The sequence below is a fragment of the Corvus moneduloides genome, chromosome 1, assembly GCF_009650955.1.
Source record: "Corvus moneduloides isolate bCorMon1 chromosome 1, bCorMon1.pri, whole genome shotgun sequence".
In the NCBI taxonomy this organism is placed as follows: domain Eukaryota; kingdom Metazoa; phylum Chordata; class Aves; order Passeriformes; family Corvidae; genus Corvus; species Corvus moneduloides.
In genome coordinates, this window is record NC_045476.1 from 93515993 (window position 1) to 93540821 (window position 24829).

Consider the following 24829-nt stretch of genomic DNA (forward strand, 5'->3'; position numbering starts at 1 on the left):
ATGCATGTAGAACATGTGAAGTGAATTGTAGGGAAGTCATGATTTATGCAGAAACTGAACATTATAAATACAAAGGTTCTGTTTATGCATTATATATTACCCCTTAATTTGAGGATCTGCAGATTTTCTTATTGAAAAAAGCAAAATGGAAACAAAAATCAGAGAATATTTGGTCTGCAAATACGGTGCTGCTTTTTCCACTGTGACATATTTTAAGTTAAACTTATGTCATACTTTTTTCTCTTCTGCACATTACAGCTTTAAAATTCTCAAATTGTAACATCATTAATTGTTGTAAAAACTCTTTTAAAATACATTAATGACATTCTTCCAAGTTGCATTATAGATATTTTTTGCAGATAAAATATATCTCCAAAGACTTCATTAGAGTTGTAGTGAGACATATTTCCTTGGTTCAATCAAAAAGGAAAACTTTTAAATGGAATAAAACAAGTGAAAATAATTCAATACAACAGGAAATGATCGAACACTAACAAAGATTCTAACTAAGTTTTGCTAACCTCATTAGGGAAGGAAAAGCCTTCATAAAAATCTGTTCAATGACAAACTTTACACAGAGAGAAAACAAAGTCATGCTACAGTAAAACCAAAACCAGAAATTGAACTCGGGTTCAAGGCTGTAAATATTATATGTGTGAGAAAAATCCACAGGAAAAAGTTGCAGCAAATTTGCTTGTGTGTTTGCTTGTTTGTAATACAGAACAAGTGTCCTGAGAAGCACCCCAAACTACAGCAGTGTAGTACAAGTAACATTATCAGACGGGCAAGAGAAAAGTAGGCTTCCCACTCCTGTCTTCTTTCTGTAGAAACTAAGCTCAGAGTTCCCTTGGACTTCTCTTGGAAAGATATTACTAATGTCTTTGAGACAAGTTTTCATGTAAAAGTTAATTTTTGTTTAGCAACTCAGTTCACACGTGTATAATTGAAATATCACTATTGCCTAGACGGTCTTGTGTATGTGACAGAGGACTAAGAGTGTTTTATGGCGACCACTATATATGTAACATCTCACGCCACATATTTACCACAGTAAGCAGTGTTTATCTAGAATCTGAGATTTAGTTTAATCCCCATTTCAAGAGGGAAAAAAATTACTAAAGACAGGAACAGAAGTACTTCTTGCTGCATTTATAGTTGGCAGATACAGAGAACGGTGTTACATCTGAAAATTTTAAAAAACCAACACTTGCCTGGAGTTCTTTTTGCTTTCATTGTGTCTATTCTTTATGATAAGAAAAATGTGCTTTTAGGGGCTGCAGTGAAATCTGTCATTCAGTTTAATATTAAGTTCTTTACAAAAATATCTTATGCATGATTAATAGATTTTTAAAAAAATAAACATTTATTACAAGTTCAGCATTGTCATGGACTGCTTATAACACCATTGTTACCTTGTTATAGGACTGATGGCTCTAACCATCGATAATATTTATCCTTTTCAAATATACAACCCAGATATAAACTTTATTAGTCATGCATCAACCTGTTCTAATCTGAACCTCTACTTATACTGCTACCAAATTACCTTTACAGTTTTGACCTCAAGTAATTAGTTTCAAATTCTGAATGTATTTCTAGATGATACAGGGAGTTATCAAGCACTGAGGCTTGGCATGTAAGACATCTAAATACTTCTGTCCTTGGTGTGTGAACATTTCAGTTTAATTAGTCTAGCCCCAAATGGTTTTATTCTGTTGGATACTAAATATGAAGTCATGGGTTTAGAAATAATTATTTGGACTATTGTTTTAATAGCTTTTTAGAAAGAAAACAAAGTTTGGGAAAATACAAATTCTCAAAAATAAATAGTCCAAACCTTTTCACATTCTGTTTCCCCCTTGTAAATAGCACAGCCATTTGCCTGTATCTCTTCCAGTTTACAAGAAAACACTCTTTAGCCACCAGATGACTTTATTTTTTTAGCAGTCAATGATGTGATGCTGGAAATGATTTTGTAAAGAACACTTTGAGGTGGAAAGTGTTTGGCTTTGTTCCTCTTGTTTTATGGTTTCACTGGGTAATATTGTTTAAAAAGACAGACAAGAAAAAAAGCAAAGCAAAACAAAAAAACCTCCCTGGGACTGAAATACTTTGTATGTGTTGTTATTTGCAGTGCATGCCAAGACATTCATGGGCACCAGAGCCAACCTGGCGAGCTAATTAAATAAATAAATGTATATGTTTAAAACAGCCTTATAAGGAGCATTGGAAATCTGCAAGATGAGCGAATATCTTATAACTTCTTCCGCAGGTGCGAGGATAGCTACAAGCCATGGACTTTCTGTCCTGCTTCTTGTTTGTGGCTTTGTGAAGGGTGCTTTGCTTTAATCTAAAAGTGCTGACTTTTTCCAATATCACTTTCTCTTCTTAAAGCAAAGAGCAAATCGCCTGTAAAATCCACGGAGCGGACAGCAAAGTTGACCCTAACCTCCAACCACCACTCTGCACCCAATGTACTCTAAATCTCTACACAAGGAGCACCTTCTTCAGGAAGTACAAACAAAATTACTAAATAAATAAAATAAAATAAAATAAAATAAATATTATAAAAAAGAAGAGGATACCACATGTTTTCTTGATATATCTTATTTTCTTTGGCGTATCACTGATATTTTATTTGAAGAGAACTGGTGTGATGTAATCAAACGTTTTGTAACAGCAAGACCTAGTTTCCTTTTCTTTCGGCAAGGAGAAGCCTCATCCTTGACTTCTCAGGGGTTGGCCTGCGAGTCCTCACTATTACAGAATTAACCATGGATGACATTTGGTTTCCTACGCTGAAAGAACCGTTCCAGCCTGGAAGCAAAAAGAGGCCAAATAATGAAACAAACCATAGTGATTTAACATAAATAAAATACACACAAACTTTATAAAAAAGCCTTTTTTTTTTTATTTTATTTTTTTCCTTTTTTTTGCATGAGGAATAGGGAGGAGAAAATATATTCTACAAAGCAGCTCAGCAGACTAGGGGATGTTGTTTCTGAAAAACATATGAGGATATTTTTCTTTTGAGTTTTTTTTGCTTTTTTCTTTTTAATATATTATTCTTTTTTCCCTGTGAGGTTTTTTCCTGTCTTTCTGTTTGTTTCTTGTTCAATGGTGGCAAGTACCAACTTAGGCCAACCCCTGATAACTGTGTGGAGGTTTATATATATACATCCTTTTTTTTGTGCGTGCGTTCTATATTTCAGTGTGTTTTCTCTAATTTTGCAATTCCTGTATATGCAAAACTACTTAAATTCTGTAAATTGCTTACAGTCTGTGTGATATAACTTCAGAGTAGACATACTTTGGTCCTCATGCGAGCAGTTTTTAGTATTATCTATATGTCGTGCCACCAAGAAACATCTTTATTTCCTTTTTTGACAAAACATCACTTTTTAGTTTTTAATTCAGTAATGTGTGGATTTTGTAATGCATATTTTCACTTTGACTGGTTTGAGCCCCTTCAGCCCTCCGTTTACTCTGTAAATGCACATTAAAATTTGTTATGGTCTCTAGACAATGAATTATTTTAGTTTGTATGTTGTGTTGAAGTTCATGATGCTGAAAGCTCTTTGAACTTGTGATGTTTATTGAAGATAAGTGATTCAATCACTAGAGACTGTAAAATGCAGGTTTGCAGTCAAATACTGCACATAAAGGAAGGTTAGAAACAGACAAATAAACCAGAACATGTCTTTAAGGATGTTCTTTTGGTAAAGAGTTTTAGGAAAGTGAATTTATTACACTGATAAAATATATTTGCATCCCAGTTCCTTCTACATGGCCAAAGAAGTGTCTTTTTTTGCTTTTTCTGGAAGTGGATTGTCATTAGTCATTGATATTCTTAATTAAAATACTTTTTGTCTGTGAACTGAATGTGAGAATTTTGCTGTTGAATGATGTAATATGCATTACATGAATTACATTCATTAATGCAGGAAGGAAAAATTGCTACCATTTGCAGCTGCAATCAGGAAGGTTTTTTTCTTTTTCCCGTCTTTCCACTGATGCTGAAAAATTCACACCCTTTCATTTATCAGCACAGACAATCACATACACCACATGCTTATTATGATCTATTTATAGCAGCATTAAGTAGCTGCAGTGTGGTCAGCTGTGTGATTTCTCCTCACTTTGTAAGTACTGCAGAAGAAATTTTAAAAGTATGTTTAATATCTCACCAGTATGTGGTCTACAGGCCTAACATTTTATTTCAAAATGCTCGTAAGTCTGATGTCTTCCCCCATTACTTTCAAAGGATAAAGAACAAATAAAGGCATAAAATCAACGTTTTGTAAACCTCATGCTTTGGAAGAGGTTAACATATTTGTGCAGATCAAATTTCCCATACATTCTGTAGTATAAGCTTGACTGAAAATAGTCTTTCCTTGGTTTTAGAAAAGTCTTAGCAGGAATAAAGAGAGTAGAAGTTTGGCATTATACAAACAAATCAGGAGTAACCATCAGGAGAAAAAGGTCAAAATTTCTTTTATTTCAACATAAAATTTATGACCCACTCGGAATGTTGTGTATTGAGAAGGTTTTTCTCCACAGTTATAACAGTTTATCAGCCTACTGTCAAAAAAATAAAAAACTGTCCCCATTAAAATGTTCTGAATCAAACTTAATATTGTGGATCAGAGAGGACACAAAGAGGAAAAAAACCAGTCAAGGGTCAGAGCTTTTTTGAAGTCTCACTTTCTGAACACACCTGTGGAACCAGACTTTGAGAGCTCTGGAGAAAAAGCTACATTTTCCCTGTGAAATGGACATCTCTTACTGGATGATGTGAGAATCTCCTGCCTGGAGCTTGGAAACTTCAGTTTCCATTGGTCTTAGCTGGAACCAAATGCTTAATGTCACATGTGTTTTGTTTGTTTACTGTATCCATATATCTTGTATGAATATTCCATGTATGCACAGTCATAAAGACTACCCATCATGACATGTGGCATTTGACAAAGCAGTTTAGCCTCACATTGCTAAAGTTGTTACTATGTTAAACTGATACTGTGTTTTGCTTTATGCTGTTAGCTGCTTGGATATAAATCACCATGTACTAGGAATTCAGATTAAAGAATGAGCTGAAATTAAAAGCAGAATTCTAGACCACTTGGATTAGTGTGATGCAAGCCAGAAGACATTACCATATTGTGAACTGCTATTGTTCAACTGTGTCAGCAAAAAAAAAAGGACAAAAGAAATCTGTGGGGCTTTTGAAAAACCTTTACATTTTCCATGAGATGCTAAGGGGACACAGAAATTGTCCTCCTTCCCCTGTCAGGACAACACTCCGAAATTCTTCAGATGAGGCTAATCTAGCCCTTCTGGTTGCAGATCTAGAACTCAGCTTTAGTTTCTGCCAATCTGTGTGGATGCAGCAGCAACATCTCCTAACAGGAGCAAGTATTGCATTTCTAAATTCTATACTGGGTCTTAACAGCTGTTCTTCAAATTGAGAATCTGCCTGGACCTCCTAGAATTTCTTAAAATGGAAGTTAAGATACAGTAGCCCCCATTTTTTCTAAGAATTTTTTTATGAATAATATTTGGCTTAGGAATGGAACTACTACCATTTTCTGTCATGTTAAGTTCTAGTTTGTATTTAACACAAATAGATTAAAAAAAAAAAAGTGGCTTAATTAAATCCTGAAAAGCTCCATGTTGAGTTGGGTATCTAGAAGGGCAATTTGCATCTAGCAGTGGTAACATCTCTCAACTCAATGTCCTTAACCTTTTTTACAAAAAGAGTCCAGTTTTGAGGTGGTCTTTTACATGACTCGTGCTTCTCAAATTGTGTCCCCAAAGCCCCATTGCATATGTGACTTCTTCAGATCGTTCCAACAGGTTTTTATTTTTAATAGAAGAATAAGCATGGTGAGTACGAAACACTTTTGTATTTCAAGGTATATGCCAACTACACTCACACACATTTGAGATCCGATGTATCATCAGGCTAAAAGAAACATGTTCCAGTCCCATGAGATGTCAATGACATCCTTTGTATTACATGGAAAAAAGATCCATGGCATGTTGGTGCAACTATCAGGGATTAGTGCTGCAATAGAGCCTGTCTCAAAAATTCTCCTTTTCAATGGGTTACCAATACCCTTTTAAGCTCTGGAACTTCATGCCTTGAAGTTGCTGCATAACATGTTTGAACTTCTTTTTCTTAATTGTATTTGGTAGACTTTGCAAAGGAATTTGTGGAGCAAGAGGAGGGCTCAGACCATGGATTTAAAAAAGCTTGGCAGACTAATTTAAGATTGACAGTTCCTCCAGATCTCCTATTAAGAAAGGTACTAGAAAATTTGAATGGTAAACAGCTGGAATCTATCAGAAGTAATTTTTTTATTTATTTTTCATTCTCAATATGAATATTTATATTGCAGCACTACCTGAAGGGCAAAGATCAGAAGTAGGTATAAACATGAGACACCATGGCAAAAGCAATACGACTTGGGAAGTTTATACTTCTCATGTAATTCAGTGCTACTATGATTCAAGATCAGAACAGACCCTAGAACAGGTTTTGTTCACATTCATTCTTTAAAGTACTTTCGCTTCATTCAAATAAAATGAGGAAGCAGTGACCAGTGCAAAAATCTGAATGCTTGCCAAATATTTTTCAGTGTTAAACATTTAACTTCTAGTGATCTTTAATTTCTAATTATCTTAACTTCTGATGATCTCAAGTGATGTCATCATTCAAGTCATCATTAAAAAAAAAAACCAACAAAAAAAACCTCTCTCCCCAAAAAACCCAAAACCAGCACTGCTGTCAATCTTCAATTCCTTCCACCAAAAAAAAAAAAAGGAAAAAAAAAAGAAAACAATTGTCATTTGCAGGGTATGGGAACATTTGTCTATGATATTACTATTGGTAAATGTCAAATGTTGTTTGTAGAGCTAAAAGCATTAGGAACCAAGAATGGGATCTTCATACTTTGTAACATAAATTTTTAAAGGTTAATCTTCCATGATTAGCTAAACTAAACAATGATAAGCACATAGTAAATTGATTAATGCAACTCACCATAAATGCCTTCAGTCTTTTGTTCTGAGCTTCCTAAATGTTGATTTATTTGATTTCACAGTCATAAAGTTTGCACATACATTAACATAGTTGAAAGATTATACATAATTTTTCTAGTGCTATTCATCCAAACAATACAAGAAGAAAGATAAATTTGTCTGTAACAATGAATTACAATCAATTGGTGAGATACTTGCAAAGAAACCAAAGTGTGCTTTCTTGAGAGTCAAATTTAAGTGGCAAATCTTATTTAATTTCTCCTTTTTGTGCTGTTCTTTTTTTGCCAACATTTCAATCTAAAACAATACTGTATATCTTATTACTCCTTACAAGGTGATGGGATAAAATCATGTCACCTTTGTTATGAAAAATCTAGGGGGAAAACACCAATCTTTTCATTTAGCAGCAATCTAAACTCTCCACTGTTTACAGTGTCCTATCACCTCAAAAATATTTTGAGAATTATATAATATATGTATATATATATATAAAATTTGATTTCCAAACTCTATCATGTTGATGGTAGAGATGGCCTTCAGATGGGAGCAAATAAATTTTTCAATTAGTGAAATGCTCCTTTACATTGATATTACAGCACAGAAAGAGGTCTTATGTGTATATCAGACTATTTACTGAGTGACAGCTCATAAGGAAGCCAAAATGTACGTAATAGACTATTAATTACTTGTTTTTATATGCCATGAACTTGAAAAACAAGAGAGAAGATTGCATCTGACAACAAGCTGCTTAAAATAAACCATTTCATTTAAAACCTTGGAAGAAGCAAATTCTTTATTAAAATGACTTGTATAACTATAACCTTTTAAAATATATGGGGTTTAGATTTTTAAGAAAAGGTTATATATATTATATATAATATCCTTATATATAAAATCGAGAAAGAAAATAATCACTTCTTTTTCTACTTCTGATAGAAGATTATGTTCATTGCTGCTGATTGTCTCCAATACCAAATTATTTAAAAGACCCTTTAAATCACTGGAAACCATACTTTTAAAAAAAATAGGTTCCAATCTTTCTGATCATCTACAATACACTTTAGTTTTTGGATGTTAACCAGCACTGGTTCAGGTTTTCAAAATGTTGTTTTTTCATCATAATAGAAAAGAAGGAATCCACACTTTATTAAAAATAAATGTCAACATGTTTACTAAACCACCTTAATGTCTTTTTATTTGGTGATTCGGGCACAAGATGTATTATTTTTGTTCATATATTTAATCTGCTCAGTGGGGCTAAGCACTGAAAAAAAGACAGGGGAAGGTGGTTCCTAGTTTTTCCACCTACTAATTGAAATCCTGTGTAAGAGAGAAAACAGAGGTGTGAATCTTTCTCTTTACCCTGCAACAGCCAACAATGAAGAACCTTCACAGGGACTAACAAAAAAAATCACTGCTATAAAAAATGACAGTGATAGTTCAACTTTGCAGCAAGGTGAAACACAATGAAATTGAATGCAATTTCTTTAGCAAAATGCAAAGCTTTTTCTTCCAAAACTATTAGTCTCCCCACAGATACGAAAGAAGGTCTTGCAGTTAGGACTTTGAACAGGGAAAGGTTTTGTCCACCTTTTGTGACTGCACAATGGTAACCCCAAAGAGACTCAGCTGTCTCCCTTTCACCATCTCTGTCTGACGTGTGATTAGTAATCATGAGGGTACTCAGGGGAGGAATATATAGTACAAAATAATAAGTTTCTATACTTATACCTTTTTTTTACTACTTTTAACACAAAAATCTTTTTGTATCACTTAGTTAACTTTATTTTAAAAAGTAAGGCAATGCTTACATAATTCATAAGCATTGGAGATAGTTTGTTGGGGTTTTATTTCTAAATAGTTCTCAGCATTCAAGATAACAGAACAGGCTTTAAAAGTCTCCCAGTAGTATTCGAAAGCTTTTTATGTGTCAGAACTACTTGCATTAATGGAAAAAACCCCAAAAAACCAGAAACAAAACTCCTCATCTGGAGCTCCTTCTAGGCAAGAATGAAAATGCTAAGGAAAGGAGGTGACCAGAAGAAAGCTCTTGGAGTGATTCCAGTGATAGTGATCTGAACTTTATCCTTAACCTATCTAGTAAACTTCCTGGATGTAGCAAGGGAGTAAATTTTGAAAGAACCTCTGATGTACATGGAGCAGCAGAAATAATGAATGCTATTCTGCTGTAATTCTTGTACAAACCACAGGACCTACTGAGTTTACATGAGCACTGGGCACAGGGGCAGAATATCTGTCATTGTCTGGATTCTAGAAATACCAATGCCTGGGGCTGCTAGATATAGGCTGCTCCCACCTCTGGACAGGATTTGTGCAACTAGATAAGTTGTTTCCTTTCTAAAGCTCCCAACCCATAGGACAAATAAAATATAGAATACTGAAAAATAGCAAATATTGAACAAAATTCCGCAGAAGTCTCCCTTACTCTCTGTGTTTGTGATTGACACTGCTAATATAGAAGTCCAACAAAACCACTCTCCTCAACAATAAACTCCACAGATGGACTTGGAGAATACTATTTGACCTGAACTTTACATCCCAACTTTATTTCTTTCAATTTTGAAAGGTATGTCAACGTTGAAATAGAATATAAGTAAATAGAAAGAAGCCAAATAACACATTGTGCCAAAATCCTCAGAAAAAATATTAAATATGAATTATCAAGTATATCTAATATTAAACCAAACTCTTTTATTAGACACTTTAAAGAGTCACTGATTTATAGTCAGGAAATTTAAGGATAAATCTGGGAATTATGCTCTATTATGCATTTTGTTTGAAAAAATAGAAAACTTAGAGCTGCTTGCAAAATTAAATGCTATTTAGTACGGTTATTTATAAAGGTAAACAATATAGGTATTTAAGCCATTTGTCATGAAAATGTACACAGAACACAGAATTATAGAGACAGACCTGCTGATGGTAATGCAGTTCCTTTTCTCAGCAGATGGATAAAGCAGATGGAAGACCTGTGTTTTCTTCACACTTTTCCTACTGATCAGTAGTTGTCAGCAACAATGTAAATTCTATTCTGGAAATATATATCTGCAGTGATTTTTTTTCTTATTAGCCACATTTTTTTTCGTCAGACTAGGCTTTTGGTAGTCCTTGGAAATATGTAACACAGAAAAACACCTCAGCAGTTTTATGAAAGTATGTGGGCCTTCAAGTATATTTACTGGACAAATACAATCAGATTTTCCTTAGGAAAAGAAAGACATAGTATTATACTGTAAGATGAGTTTGTTATAAACAAGTCATATTTGAGACACTGTTCAGAAAGATTTGCCATCACATATGCCAGAAAGGAGGATCTACTTGAAACATTCCTGTTGCAAAATTCTAAAAATACACTGTTTTTCCTCACTTTTTTGTGGATTGTTCTATTGGTAGTCCGTATTCTGTTTCAACAATTAAGATATTAAACTGTACAACATTGCTGAAGTGGATGAGAAGCACTTGTACAATCTGTTTCACCAGGTCATCTTTGAAGGCTCTGACTTCCTAGCTGTAAGATGGTAACAAACAAGTGGAGTGGCAGAAATGTTTTAAAATAATCACAGCTGTCTCTGGCCCTCCAAAAAAAAGAAAGAAAGCAACTCAGCCATCAAGGGGGAATTTCAAAGGAACACCATTTAGGAAGCTGACACAAGATCTGCTAGTGAACCAGCATACAAAGTTCCTAACACTGTAATAATTTTTTTCTGTACTAACTGCAGGTATTCTGGAGAAAGACGAATGTACTCAATGTGTCAGAATCAATGAGAACACCATTGTAGTGGTTAATGGGTAAACAAGCAGAAAATATATTATGACATATATGAAACAAGCTACATAATAAACTCTGAAAGTAATAAAATGACATGACATATGTTTGTGTTGTATGCTGCTGAAGAAAACTACCTGCAGGTTTACACTCATTATTCCTGACAACACTGATACCAGAATGTGGCAGTGAGATAAAGCAAGAGCTTTATCAAAATGAAGCTGTGATGGCTGAAATCACTGTATCCCAAGAACTATATGGGTACTAAAGATAAATAGTAAAATTCTAAGTGAAACTGGACAGTTGATAATCAAACCTACAGATCCAGAAGAGTTTTTTAAAAGGCTTGTGTGATTGTGTAGCAAGCAGGACTGGGGAACTGTTCATCGCCCTGTACTTGGCACTGGTGAGGCTGTGCCTCAAATCTCTGTGTTCAGTTTTGGACCCCTCACTACAAGAAAGATATTTAGGTGCTCGAACATGTCCAGGGAAGGGCCACCAAGCTGGTGAAGGGTCTGGAACACAAGTCCAGAGGAGCAGCTGAGGGAGTTGGGGTTGTTTAGCCTGGAGAAAAGGAGGCTTAGGAAGGACCTGATTGCTCTCTACAGGTACCTGAAAAGAGGCTGCATTAAGGTGGGGGTCGGTCTCTTCTACCAAGCAACAAGCAACAAGATGAGAGGAAACTACCTCAATTTGTGCTGGAGGACGTTTAGTTTGGATATAAGGAAAAATTATCTTACCAAAAGGGTTATCAAACACTGGAACAGGCCACATAGAGAAATGGTTGAGTCACCCTCCCTAGAGGTATTTAAAAGACATTTAGATTTTTCATCTAGGGATATGATTTAGTACTGGATTTGACTTGTTAAGTTAGTGGCTGGACTCGATGATCTTAAAGGTCCTTTCCAAACTAAATTATTCTATGATTCTGTGAATAAAAATCTCTGTGTTTCAAAACTGAAGATAACAAACACCTGCTGGTGATGAATAAAATAACCCTTAGGCATATAATTCCATGTGCAAATTTTTCCAGGAGGATAGTTCTACTTATCTCTGAGAAGCATATGAATATGGCTACCACTGTACACTAGATACTGAATAAGGTGGACCCCATTGCATTCTGCAAAATTGGAAACTGCAAAGATTTCAGAGACTTTCTGACTGGGAACATAGAAAGGACAATGTCAATTGCTAAGAGTGTAATGCTGTACTATGTCTTTTTAAACTTCCCTTCCAACAAAGTCTTGTTTCAAAATTTTCAAATGTTTCACACTCTAGCTCCTATTTCCTTTTGAATAGAACTGTGAAAAACAATATGTTTCTTCACAGCCTTCTCTATAGAAGCTTTTAAGCTTCAAAAGGAAGACTTTGGTGGTTTATGATTAATTTACTGACAGCAATTCTTAGTGGGAAGAAAGGTAGATGTGGTAGTTACTTCAATATATCACAAGCAGAGCATTAGCACTAGCACTTTAAGGCAGAGTAACTGAAACTTTTATTTTAAAATTCATAAGATGTTGTAATGAAGTTGATTGACAATATTATTTTGCTCTGGTTGGAGGTACAAGCATAGAATTGTCACATGCCAAGAAAAAGTGTCAACTTAGCCTAAGATATTGGGCCATTCTGCTGATTACATAGAACCCTATTTAGGAGAAACACACCTTGCATTGATTTGTAAACTGACTTCTATCCTCATTAAACAGCACATATTTTAGGAGAAATAACCAGTCTAGCCTTAATGCAGTTACAACAATCTTTCTACTGATTCATATGCGCAAGAGGGAATGGGACATGTATGAAAATGAAGGAGTGTAGAAAGTAATACATAAAAATTAAACACATGTAGATAGGCATAAAAATCACCATCACTACTGGCTTATGTTTTTCTGGAAGGATCTACCATAGAAACATATTTTTCCCTTTTCCTCGCCTGCCCCCTTAATTTTCTGGTTTCTTCTCATGAATCTATTGTAAAGAAATGTATAAATATGATGTGCTCAATTATTAATCATGTATCATTCAAGCCTGGCAAGCAGCTTCAGAAATAAAAATGCAGAGAAGACTTAAAATTATATCCCGCTTCAGGAGTTTTACCTAAAAATAGCTGGTTCCTGTATGAGCCACATCCTGTTGATTTTTATCACAGAAGTACCAGGCTGGAATTCTAAGTATTCACATACTGTAAGACATATTTGCTTTTAAAAAAAAAAGTTGAATAAGTCAAGCTAACTCAATTCAAACTCAGGTACTTTCCTCTTCTGCAGTGGTACAGAGAAACTACAGCAGAGCAGAGACAAAAAGTGAGAAGTAAAGAGTGGCAGGAGGAAACCACTATGTGCTGACTGTAACTCTCGCATACACACATACACACATTCCCCAACCTTGCATGGTGCATTGCCTCGCTGTAGGGATGGAGTGCAACCTGTGGCAATAACAAGGAGGAAAGAGGAATTTGGGATGAAGTTGAGTATGGAAAAAAGGGGAGGAAACCTTTTTCTCTAAGTATGTAAATGTTTGGTTTATGGTCCTTTTCCTTCCAATACTCAAATAAGTAATTCCATACTTATTTTCATTGACAATAAATTTATTCATCACAAATAAATTCTGTTTTGCTGACAATAATATTAAGTGACCTTTCTGACTCTGTATTGATCTAAAATGTTTCTCATTCCTGCTTTTTCCTCTTCTTCCCCTGTCCTGCTGAGGAGGAGGAGGCAGAGAGTAGCTGAGTGTGAAATCGGCTACCAGCTGGGACCAACCCATCATACCTTTCATTTTTCTGGAAAAGGAGAGTAAAAAAAGAGAAGAAAAAAATTAAAGTCTTCTCACATATTCTTAGTTGCAGAATATGTGGGATGACATGTCTGACTTTTCTTTAATTTCAACAAATCTTTTCTGGTTTTTTCTAAGGTTCTTGAGTGCATTGTTGGATCTCGGAGGCAAGTGACTCAAAGGCATGTGTAAGACACATCATAAGCTGTATTTCCTTGCCTGGTTGATTCCAGGAAAATGTAGGAATTGTTTAAGCAGCCCAGGAATTTGCATTCAAATGCAATCTCAGTTTTATGTAATTCCCATTCTGTCAGCAAGAAAACAGGCAACCTCCTCCTTCATCAATGTCAGAATTTTAGACCAGTCAGCTCTAGACCACACAAAGGGAAGATGTCTCAGGTTCCGGGTTCTTGTTTCCTTACCTTCAGTTACAACAACCTGAGGAGAAAAAAATAGTTCTTTTCATCCTGCTACAACATCTCTGTAATTTCTCAAGAGAGTTGTGGGTGTTAAAATATACAAGGTTAAATATCAGAAGGTCTATAATGAAGGTTAGTTAACAAACTGGTCATCTGTGAAACTCAGCCTTCATAAGGAACAATCACAGAAGCAAACTAACAATGTGTATCCAGATGTCCTTGCCGTGTACTCGCCATGAGTGGACTACCACAAACAAGTTATTTTTTCTTCCCTGATCACTGCCTGCTGATAAACATGATGGTTCTTTCCAGCTTCCTTCTCTGTATTGCTTTGCTTCTGGGTGATTTGTTGCTGGATCTTCTGAATGCTTATTTATTCATGCTTTTATTTTTCATTCCAGTTTTTTGTGTCTCTTGTAAGAAGGAAGAAAAGGAAAAGGGAAGAAGAAGATTTGATGTGTCTCTTTACTAGAAATATTTGGCCCCAGATGGAAATGAGTAGGGTTCTTTGCATCTGGAGCTGGGATCAGAAGGCAGACAGTGGCAGGTCAGCGAGAGAAATTAAGACTATTTTTCTTTAAAACACTTAAAAAATGGGAGAGTAGCAGTATCAAAGAAGCCTTCCAAGGACTAAGATTTGGTGAGCAGGGGGCTCCAAACCAGATAGAGGATGGAGCCTTTTATCAGTGAGGGAATATTGTCAATATAAAACAATCCCTTCATTAGATTTCATGAGAAGAGGAAAGATACGAGAAGGAACAACAATGTTTCTAGTCTTTAAAACAATAATTACTAAACCCTAAAAATATCACTAGTCAAGAAAGGGCATTCAGAAGAAATAGGAAACTAATGCATTTAGAATTTGGCCTTGAAACACAAATTCTCATGTCTTTGAATGACTACTTGTGGCACAGTTTTCCCTTGGCTAGCTAAGGGACTTCAGCAGTGATAAAAGAAAATTTTTAGCTGGTAGGAGGTTTTTCAGTGTTAAATTCTTCTCTTAGAATTTGTTCTAAAGCTGATTTTGTGGTGACAAATGGCAGGCATTGTAAATTGCCTCCCATACTGCTATAACAGGAGGTTCAGCTTTTCTTCAGAGTCATTCTGAGCAGTGATAATGATGGCCTTAAAGAGCATAGGGAGAAATCACTAAAACAGCCTCAGACCAACAAGGGTGAAAATGTATGAAAAGAAGGTGTTGAGACTGTAGAGCAGCGAAAGAAAATGTCTGGTCTGCAGTGAAGGGACAAAACCCAGAAAAGAAGGAAAAATCTGATTACAACAAACCTATTACAAATGGTTTAGAAGAGCAGGAATATTAAACACAAAATATTCCATTTTATCTGATGAGAAATTGGATTAGCTCAACAATCAACTGCCTCTGCACTTAACTCTGTTCTGTGGCACTGGTTAAACTATGTAACACCAAAGGAAAAGAGAGAAAAAGAGAAAGAACTCTTCATCACTTGCTCAATTATGCATGGTAAAGGAACAGAAATTATCACGTTAAACTCTACATACAACCAACAAAATCAACAGAAGTATACTGATCTGGCTAAACCTCTATGAATATGTCACATCTCTCTCCAATTATTCTATTTGGTGAATGCTAAATTGGTAATCACATCATACAATTAATTACTTTAAGTTTTACCACACATTAGAAAACTTTAGCACTTTATATATATGTTTTTATTTCATTAGAAAATGTCTCTCTGATTTCTGTATACTGACCTTTGAACTGACTTATCACTTTTCCTTGTGGAAAAGAAAAAAATGAAAGGAGAAATGAGAGAGGATAATAAAACAACAAGCGGCATACAGTAAGATGGACAGAAATTGTTCACTTTCTTTTCCAATGAAGGAAACAGGAGGTGTCAAATTGAGCCAGTAGGAACACATTTCAAGATAAACAAAAGTAGGTGCAAAAGACCTTGTAAAAACTGATGTGGGTCCAAGAAGTTCATGTAAGTTGGTTGATTGGGAGACTGAAATGGTTTATGGAAGAGAAATTTGTGGTGGGTTGCAAATTAATAGGACTGCATAGACTCAGGAGATTTTCAATGTGAAAATAGCTGGAGCATGAAATTAGCATTACACAGAAGTGTCATTTTATAACCTTGTCCTGCTCTTCCTTTTTCAAGCCATTCACTTGTGGATGTTGAGAGATACAGAACACAACCTGGCCTTTGGCTTGGGCCACTACAGCTGTTAAGAAAGTATTAGGTTCTATAACTACTGTCACTCATTGATGCCTTCAAGTGAAACTGTAAATGTGTCTTCCAATTTATTTGACTCCATGAATGTAATATAGTCTAAATAACTAATCTGTGAATTTTGAAAACCTTTTTAATAACCTGCAAGCTTAACTTCTACTCCTACTGATTTCTTAAGGCATATTTATTTATCACATTTTGTATGTATTATCCACAACCTCTATTGTGACCATATTTCCTCCCCCTGTTTCTTCTGACAAAGTTTTCCACTTCTACCCCTCAGTTTCTAAGAGTTTCTGATCTATATGCATTGGGTTTTACAACGGAGCCGAAATAACATTCTGTTCTGCTTTTTTTTCTTCTACCTGTAAACTGAGAATTGGCAGTACTTTTCCAGTAAGGTATTAGCTTTCATTTGTGAACAGTTTTTCTTGGCTTCAAATTCTCTTTTTAATCCTGTTCCCGGCATTATTTAGAATAAGTTTTAGATAGGTAACTGAGAGGAGAAACTTGTCAGTCTCTACAAAGACAGCAAAAAGTAGAAAAATATTTTAAAGATTTGATGGCCCCTGAAAAATTCTGCAGGCAAAATTTTAAAAATAAAGTTTTATCTCGATTTTAAAAGTTTTATTTCCATAATTTTATCTCCCAACAGCAAGCAGTCTGCTATACCTGGCTTGTTTAGAAGATATATCCTTGGTCAAGATTAATCTCTTGCTGGAGATACAAATCAAGCTAGCTACCTTGCTCGTTCTTTCACTTATGCAGTCCTAATGTACTTTATAAACTGTACATCAGAATCACTTTATCTTACACTGAATTTTATTCACATCTCAGCTGAAACATAACTGTCTAGAAACATTCTGCAACACCTTCACAGCAGTTTAAAGCAGAAGAGATCAACACATTAAGGTGAAAATGCAAGGATAAGTTTTCAATTATACACAAACTAAGTAGTTTAATTAGTGTAACGATCAGTATACTATCTTTACACTTAAGGAGAGCACCAAGGAAAAATTATTGATCTATAATAGGCAGAAGTCTTAATTTTATTTGACATTTTACTTTCATGACTTAACATTCAGTAAACAGGTCATTTTTTAAGAACAAACATTTACCACTCATTTATAAGATATCATACTTATTTTCCTCTTCCAGGTTAGAGAATTGTTACGGTATTAAGATATTGCCCTATGGTAACTCTGAAAATACTTACTCATTCTGGTAATAGTGCTACAGCACCAGTTCCAAAACAAACCTAGCTTTCAACATTAAGCATTGGAGTGGTGATGCCATGAAGATTTTTTGCCTTTTCTTTTATACCCCTGTTATACCTTTTTTTACAGCTTCTGTATTCTTAGTGCTTTTCCCCTATATTCTCTGACTTGTCTGTCAAGCTAGGAGACTAAACATTTTAGAAGCTTCGTAGCTAGGGATCAGTGTGCCCCAGACCCCAAGGTCCTCTCCAGAACACATTTTGTAAACTGAGATAGAACCATCCAGGGGAAGGCTCCTTGGGAAGGGGGGCTCACTCGAGCCTCTCATTGGGGAATCTTTGATAGATATGCTTATTAATAAAACCTATAATGTTATACCAGATCTTTAGGGGGTGGGCATTTTTTTGTGGGGTGCATTTCGATGCGTATGACCTGGACATGTGCACCTAAGGATCCTTAAATAAATACCAAGGTAAAGTCCCTTTCCCCCTTCTAACTGTGTATGACTCTTGATTTTAAGACCAGGAAAAGACATCAGTGGCAGGCAAGACTTGTTTCCATCAGTGTCTCCCGAATTCTAAGATCAGGATGAGTGCCTATTTCTTTAATATTAAATTAGTAAATAACTTATAGCCTTGCTTTATACAGTGCTGTATAAAACTACATGCTCTTTACTAGCAACATCCTACTGCATATATGAAAACTCAGGGTTGCCGTCCTTGCTTACTTCTAAATATTGAGGAATCCAAAGCATTTGTAATACCAGCATACTGTTAATAGAAATCAGTTAGGTTTACTGCATGGAAAAACAGCTATAACAATTTGCTCTTCCATCTTAGAAAACAGACAAGGTTTTACATAAAATAAACCCAAAACATTGGAGTATTTATTAAAATTATTTAGTATTTCAGGCTCCAAGAGAAAAAAAAATCTTACTTCAAAACCCATTATCCAGAAACACTACAATCAACACAGTTTAGTTCTGCTTTCTAATTTGTGCAATACTAAGGCTTAATAGCACATATCCATTGACTGATCTAAATGTATCTTTTCTTACTGTATCTATCTCCATCTACAGCAAGACTAGAAATGGTTCAATGAAAAGAGTGTGCACTATACAGTGAAGGCTTCTCTAAGTAATTATTTACCCTCAGAACTTTGATAGCTCAAAGCCCATTTTCCACTGTGTTCTTTTTGTTCATCACTGATTTACTGAATGTGACCAGAGAGTCTCTTTCATTAGAGGCTTTAAGCAGCAGATTAGACAAACAGTTATCAGAAAATTTGTTGTACAATTTGTCCTGAATGGGAACAGCAAAATGAATTTGGTGGCTCTCAATGTCCCTTCATCCTACATGCTAGGCTTTTACAAAATTTAACAACAAACTCAAAAGTGAGAGAAGACTTTGACATTTTTGAGCATGAACAAATGCCTTGTCATATCAATGATAGCTTTTTCAATAAGTTCCAAACCATATAGGATTAAGCAACACAACACTGATAACGCTAATCCATATTTTTACAGTCTCTATTGTCTTTTATCATTAGAACATAAGTTGAAAAAATTATGATTATAATAGATATTGCAAATACATTTGAAAGTGTATTTGGACACACATATTAAAAGTATCAGACAGCAATGTGTAATCTAAGTTGTCAAATATGTTTTGAACACTATGTTTATAGCCCAGAGAGCAGCTCAATGATTTGTAGAAGGGCAGACATCTGGATCATTATGGTATCTGTATGAACAAAAAATAGAGAGTTGATTTCACAGCCATTTTTGACCTCTCTGACTAATTTCAATCTGACTATGCAAAAACTCTTCCCCAAGCAGACAACAGCATTGTACCCATGTCAATTATTGTAGGCAGTCAATGTATGGCTGCTGAATAAGTGATTCAGTCCTTACAGAATTGGTATTTAGATCTGGCATCTGTTTTTCTTGGCGTCTTTCTCTGCTGATTCTGCCAGCTTCTTAATCTGAGTCTCTTGCTTTCTCTTACATACATAGACATTTTTCCATTGCCTCTCAATTTTCTGCAGCAAGCAACAAGTTGACCTTTCTTCTGTTCTGTGATCCTGTTTTGTTCAGACACAGTGTGCAACACATTCTATAATCCTATCAAGGATATTTCAACCTTTAGCACATTGTTTGATTTTGGTTCCCCTCTCCATTTCTCCATACCCAAAGGACTCTGAGACAAAATGGAGAAAGATCTGAATGCACCATAAAAGGTAGAACACTTGAAGTAACTATAGGAATTTTTCCTCCCAAGTACATATTCCTTAAACATATCAGAAAAAAAGTGCTAGGACACCACAAAAGACATTCAAAACCTGAAGTTTCAAAATGAAAAAAGGCTGCAGAGGCATCAAAAGTCTTGCTGATAACAGATTTCTAACAGGGTTTTCACGGCCAATTTATCACTTCCTTCTCTTTAATTGAGAGGCAGTAAAGACCTTTTCATCTCTGTGTATCCTGAGAACATTAACAGCTATCAAACTTAGACCCACAGCTGCCTAAACATTTACAGGCAATGTCAAATCTAGCTACGGTACAGAACAATATGAGGCAAAGCAGTGTATACTGTAATAGAGTATATTACTATATTACATAGTGTACATATTATATAGTGTAACTCAATATAGTGTAATACTGCTTAAGAGTGCCCAGGATCCTTTGTTAATCCACCCATATTCAAGCACAGTAATTTAAAATGCAAACACATTGATATCGGCCAAGGTCAGAGACAAAAGGCAGGACTAAAAATGCCTCAGCTATCACCCTGAAGGGCATTTCTAATGTTAATCCAGTAATCTAATTAGGCAGCCTGACCAAAAAAAATCCCACTCGAAAAACTAGTGAAGGTCACTAAATTGAATAGATTCCAGCTACCATGTGGAACAACACTAATCATATGGAGCTGTATTCACTGTTCACTTTAGCATTACCAAGCAAAATATTTGCATGTAATGTAAACAGAAAGAGAAGATAGTGCAAAATTAAGTGCTTGGAAATGGAAAACAGAAGAACAATTGGAAATGATGGCCAATATGACCAACATTTCCTACACAGATGTACATGCAGGTGGCTCACAGACATGAGTAGATGAGCTCAGAACATATTTTTGGGAGGGGCTTTGAAGAGGGTTGAAAGCCTGCTTTCTGTGATAACAAGAGGATGGAAAAGAAGTTCTAGAGGCATCTGTTTTGCAAGGATCTTGTGTAATATTTATTCCGGTGCTATGGATCTCTTGCTATCACTACCAGTGGCAACAAAAAAGCACTTGGAGGAAAACAGAATCTTAAAAAAGGGAGGTGTTTCTAAAGAAATATTTTATTGCTACTTATTTGGCATTGCTTCAAGAAAGGTTACAAAGCTCTTGAAAATAGGATTAAGTTTCTGTGAACCTTTCTATAATGTCAGGGCAAAAATTAAAGGAAACCTTGACCTTTCTGATTCTTATGGAGACTTCAGAAAATTACCTCCTCATTTCAGTGCATACTTGCCTCCTGGACTTTTATCAAAGAAGAAGAAGGAAAAAAAAAAAGCCAACAAACTCATAATCACCTCAGGTATATAGAGTATATTTTCTTATCTTCCCTGTAGTATTGACAAAGTTCCACCTAATCAGTTGCTTACCCATCAGTCACTTTCAAAAGTCCCTTCCAATTTATGGCATATTATTGAATCATGAAGTACAAGGGCATGTTGAGCCAACTGGAATTTCTTCTACTGGGCTGCGCAATTAAACACCACTACTTTTCCATGTGCAAATAAAAGGATTATTTTTTTCATTCTTTCTAATTTTTTGGAGTTTTTCTCTCATATTTAGAAAATCTGATCTTCGTTAGTTTCAAAACTTGATGACATTTGAAGTGCCACACTATTCACTTTAAGATCTGAAAGTAAAGTAGCAAGGCTGACTTTGGGAACCAACAATCGAACTCTTAAAGTCTGTGTGAGGTTTTCTACTTGACACACAAATGAAGAGAGCCTCTGCAGATGTCTGCTTCACACAACCACATGTAGTAAAGGTGTGGTTTCCCCCTCCTCTCCTTCCCCAGGCAAAATGAACTTTCGTTTTTTGCAACATTTCTCTGTGTGGCTGGCACCCATTGCTCCAGACCCCTGGTAACATCCTGCCAAGGATCCCCAGAGAAACCCTTCTGTCCACATAGTGTATCTGTCTGCTACACCTCATCTTTGAATACTATTGGCCATAAATTCCAACATTTAATAGAACAATTTACAATAATTAGGGCATGCTTTTAGAGAAAAGTGGAACTTTGGAGAGGTTGGTAAGAGAGGAGAATAAAGTAGACACATAGGCCATTTGGCTCGACAGACTCAAGAATTTTCTTCCATCTGCCAAGATAGCAGTTAAATAAATTCCTGACAGCATATGTCAGCAAAATTTTCCAGGGCTTTTACATTACCTTTAATAAAAACATTTTTAAGAGTCATGCCATTTTTTCTTACCCTCCAAATGAGTTATTATTGACTTTTACTGACTATGAGCAATCTTAGTAACATTTCAAATACTAGGATAATATTTATTTTATTAGCCAGCACTACTTTTTCCTATTTTTCTACTGGATATCACCTTAAAGGAAATGAAACAGGTAAAAACAATATGCAGAGAATTCTTTTTGAGAATCCAAATCATATTCAGATGACTGCACTCAAAAGAAATAGCTGTGAATTTAGGGGAGAATTACTGATCTCTTCAAATCTTTCTTTGCTGTCTTATGTATACTCCCAACACTGTGATTCTGTACTGAATAATACTGATAAATTCTGTACTGAAATCATATTAGCCTTTCACAGGCAGTATACTGACGAGAAAGAAAGAAAGAAGAAGAGTTTTCCTCTGTTTCCATGTTCTGATTTCTTTGGGATGAATTCTTGAACTCCACCACCAGTGCTATTCATTAAAAATCAAGATTAATTAATGAGAAGACCAGTTTGCTTCACCTTGGCTAACATTCATGGACCAATATGGTTCTTCTGATGTTTATGAAAGCTTCATATTAAAAATATAATTCCATTTAAAGAACTCAGAATTCCAGAAATATACAAAGTTTGCTCTGCCAAATCTCCATTTGTAATTAAAGGGAGTTAAACAGTGCTCATTCAAACAAAAGGGATTTTCTTATAACTGATTTGTAGCAATATGTGACAGCAATGAGTGGAATTCTTTTTACCCGTAAAAATATCCTACATCTTATTTATAATATGTTTGTAATACTTTGTGTTATTTTTTTGCTGTGGTTTACACAAAAGCAGTTTGTCAAATTGATATTATGGTCTGTGAGTCCCAAGCCTAGTTCTCAGCTATAACCAGGAGCAACTCTGAATCCATTTTAACAATATCAAATTACAACCTTAGGATCTCATTCTTTTTTAATAATTTAGAGTTTAGAGTGAGACTGTCTCCTGGAAGGGCCAGGTTGATTTCAAGTTTTGATTTGCTTCTGTCATCTCTGTCTTTTTGTGGGCTTGAAAGATTACAACACCTAGATGCTCAGTTGACAACATCATTGTAAGCAAAACCTCTTCTATTTTGATTTTATAGTTTGGATTTTGCAGATACTCAAGATTTTGATAACATTGACTGCATATACTGGCATTAGCTGAGCCAGTTTATGAGCCTACCTATGACTGTACATTATAAAGCAGTTACCATGGGCAAGTTCTGCTGAGTTGCAGGCATTTACAACCTTCCACATAACCCATCAGATCCTTTTTTTTAACAATGAAGTATATGTCTCTTCTGTCAGTTTACAAATACAGCTATTTGATTTTTTATGTTACTGAAGTTATATTATTCGTCTTAGGCCATCCCAACCCTTAGGACACTCTATATCTTGCATATTCTGCCACCAGATCTATAACATGTGTTCTCTGATCATTCCTTTCTACATCTGATATTTATCTCTCACTTACATCATGCTCAAAGTATTGCTTTGTTTTTACTCCCTTGGATTTAAATATTTTAACTTGATTAATTGAACTGGTATTTTGCTGCTAAATCTGAACAATTAAAATCAAGCACAGCAGGAAAAATATTCACTTTTTTTTCCTGGTGTTCTTGAACTTCACCAAGTCCTACTGCAACTGCAAGTTAGCTAGTATGCTTCTCTTGCTGCCTTTTAATAATGTGCTAGCATTCCAGGAGTTTTACTCAACAAACAGACTCTTAGGACAAAAAGCCCACTGTATTTTCACCAAAGCTTTCTGCCTTTCTTCTGAAACTGTGAAGAGCTCTTCTGTGCTGCTTTATGAAAAAGGAAGCACCGTGAACCACAGGTAAAGTAGAATAATTATTTATTTGAAGCAACTGCCTACAGACACTATAGTAGAAGGATATCCCCACTTCTTCTGCTTTTATTGCTTTCGAATTTCTAAGGAAATTGAATGCAATTGGGTTATAAAAGTGAGTGTGGTATTTCCTGAACAGAAGCATAAATGGAAAAAGCAAGAGATTTGCTTAGCTGTTAGCTGAACTCTAAATTTATTATTTTAACTAGTTATAAGGAGTTTGGGATCTATAGATATGTTTAACTTAAAAGAGGTTGTGTTCTATTGCAACAGAAGTAGCAAAATATTCAATTGTTTTCTATATTTTGATACAGCAATCACCCTCCACAGAAGTTCTTAACCAGATCATATTTAAAAACAAAAGGCACATAAGCTATGGCACCTGTCAGTGCCATTTTGGAGGAGGGCTTGGGAGAGATAACCAGGCTATTGTTTGTGGACCTACAACCACAGAAACCTGGAAGTAAGACATAGCTAAAGAAATTCAATCTAGTTGCAAGTGTTGACTATCTCACATGAGTCTATGTGGGAGATTTTCACTCATGGACAGTGGATGGTGAAAAAAGGATTAAATTTCTTGAAAGAGATTATTTGGTTATTTGATATTGGCATGGAATTTGCATAGGAAATTATTCCAATTTTTAAATGGGAAAAGACATCAATTTGCACCCAATCTGTAAAAATTCAGAACTGTTTTATAATTTTAACACATCTACTCTACTCATTCTAGCAGAACAATGAAAGAAAGTATGAAAGATAGAAAATGAAATTGAATTTTTCTTGGTCAACTGTTGTATGGTGAACTTTCTGTTGACGTCACGTGCAAATCCATTGCAGTCACTCTTGAATAGTAATTATAGGAACACAAGGCTGAGCAGATAATCTTTAAAGAAAAAAAAAAGAATACATGAGAGGATATAAAATAATTTATCCTACTATTTGAGTAGTAGGCCAGTACCCAGTATGTCACACCATTATCCCTCAGGAGTAGTGCTATGTCCAGTACAGTCATAGTGAATATCCAATGTATATCCAGCTTTATGCAA

At 35.2% G+C, this 24829-nt stretch overlaps 1 protein-coding gene across 3 annotated transcripts in view; it reads left to right on the plus strand.

Moving 5' to 3' along the window:
- VSTM2A (V-set and transmembrane domain containing 2A) overlaps nucleotides 1-10506 on the plus strand; it is a 31274-nt gene extending 20768 nt beyond the window's left edge. Inside the window, exon 5 of one of the 3 annotated variants that reach the window (XM_032118790.1) lies at nucleotides 2135-2266. In XM_032118790.1, the coding sequence (XP_031974681.1) occupies nucleotides 2135-2181 (47 nt within the window). In that variant the 3' untranslated portion in view covers nucleotides 2182-2266. The other 2 variants (XM_032118779.1, XM_032118768.1) reach the window with 2 other exon arrangements.
- The last annotated feature ends 14323 nt before the right edge of the window (nucleotides 10507-24829 follow it).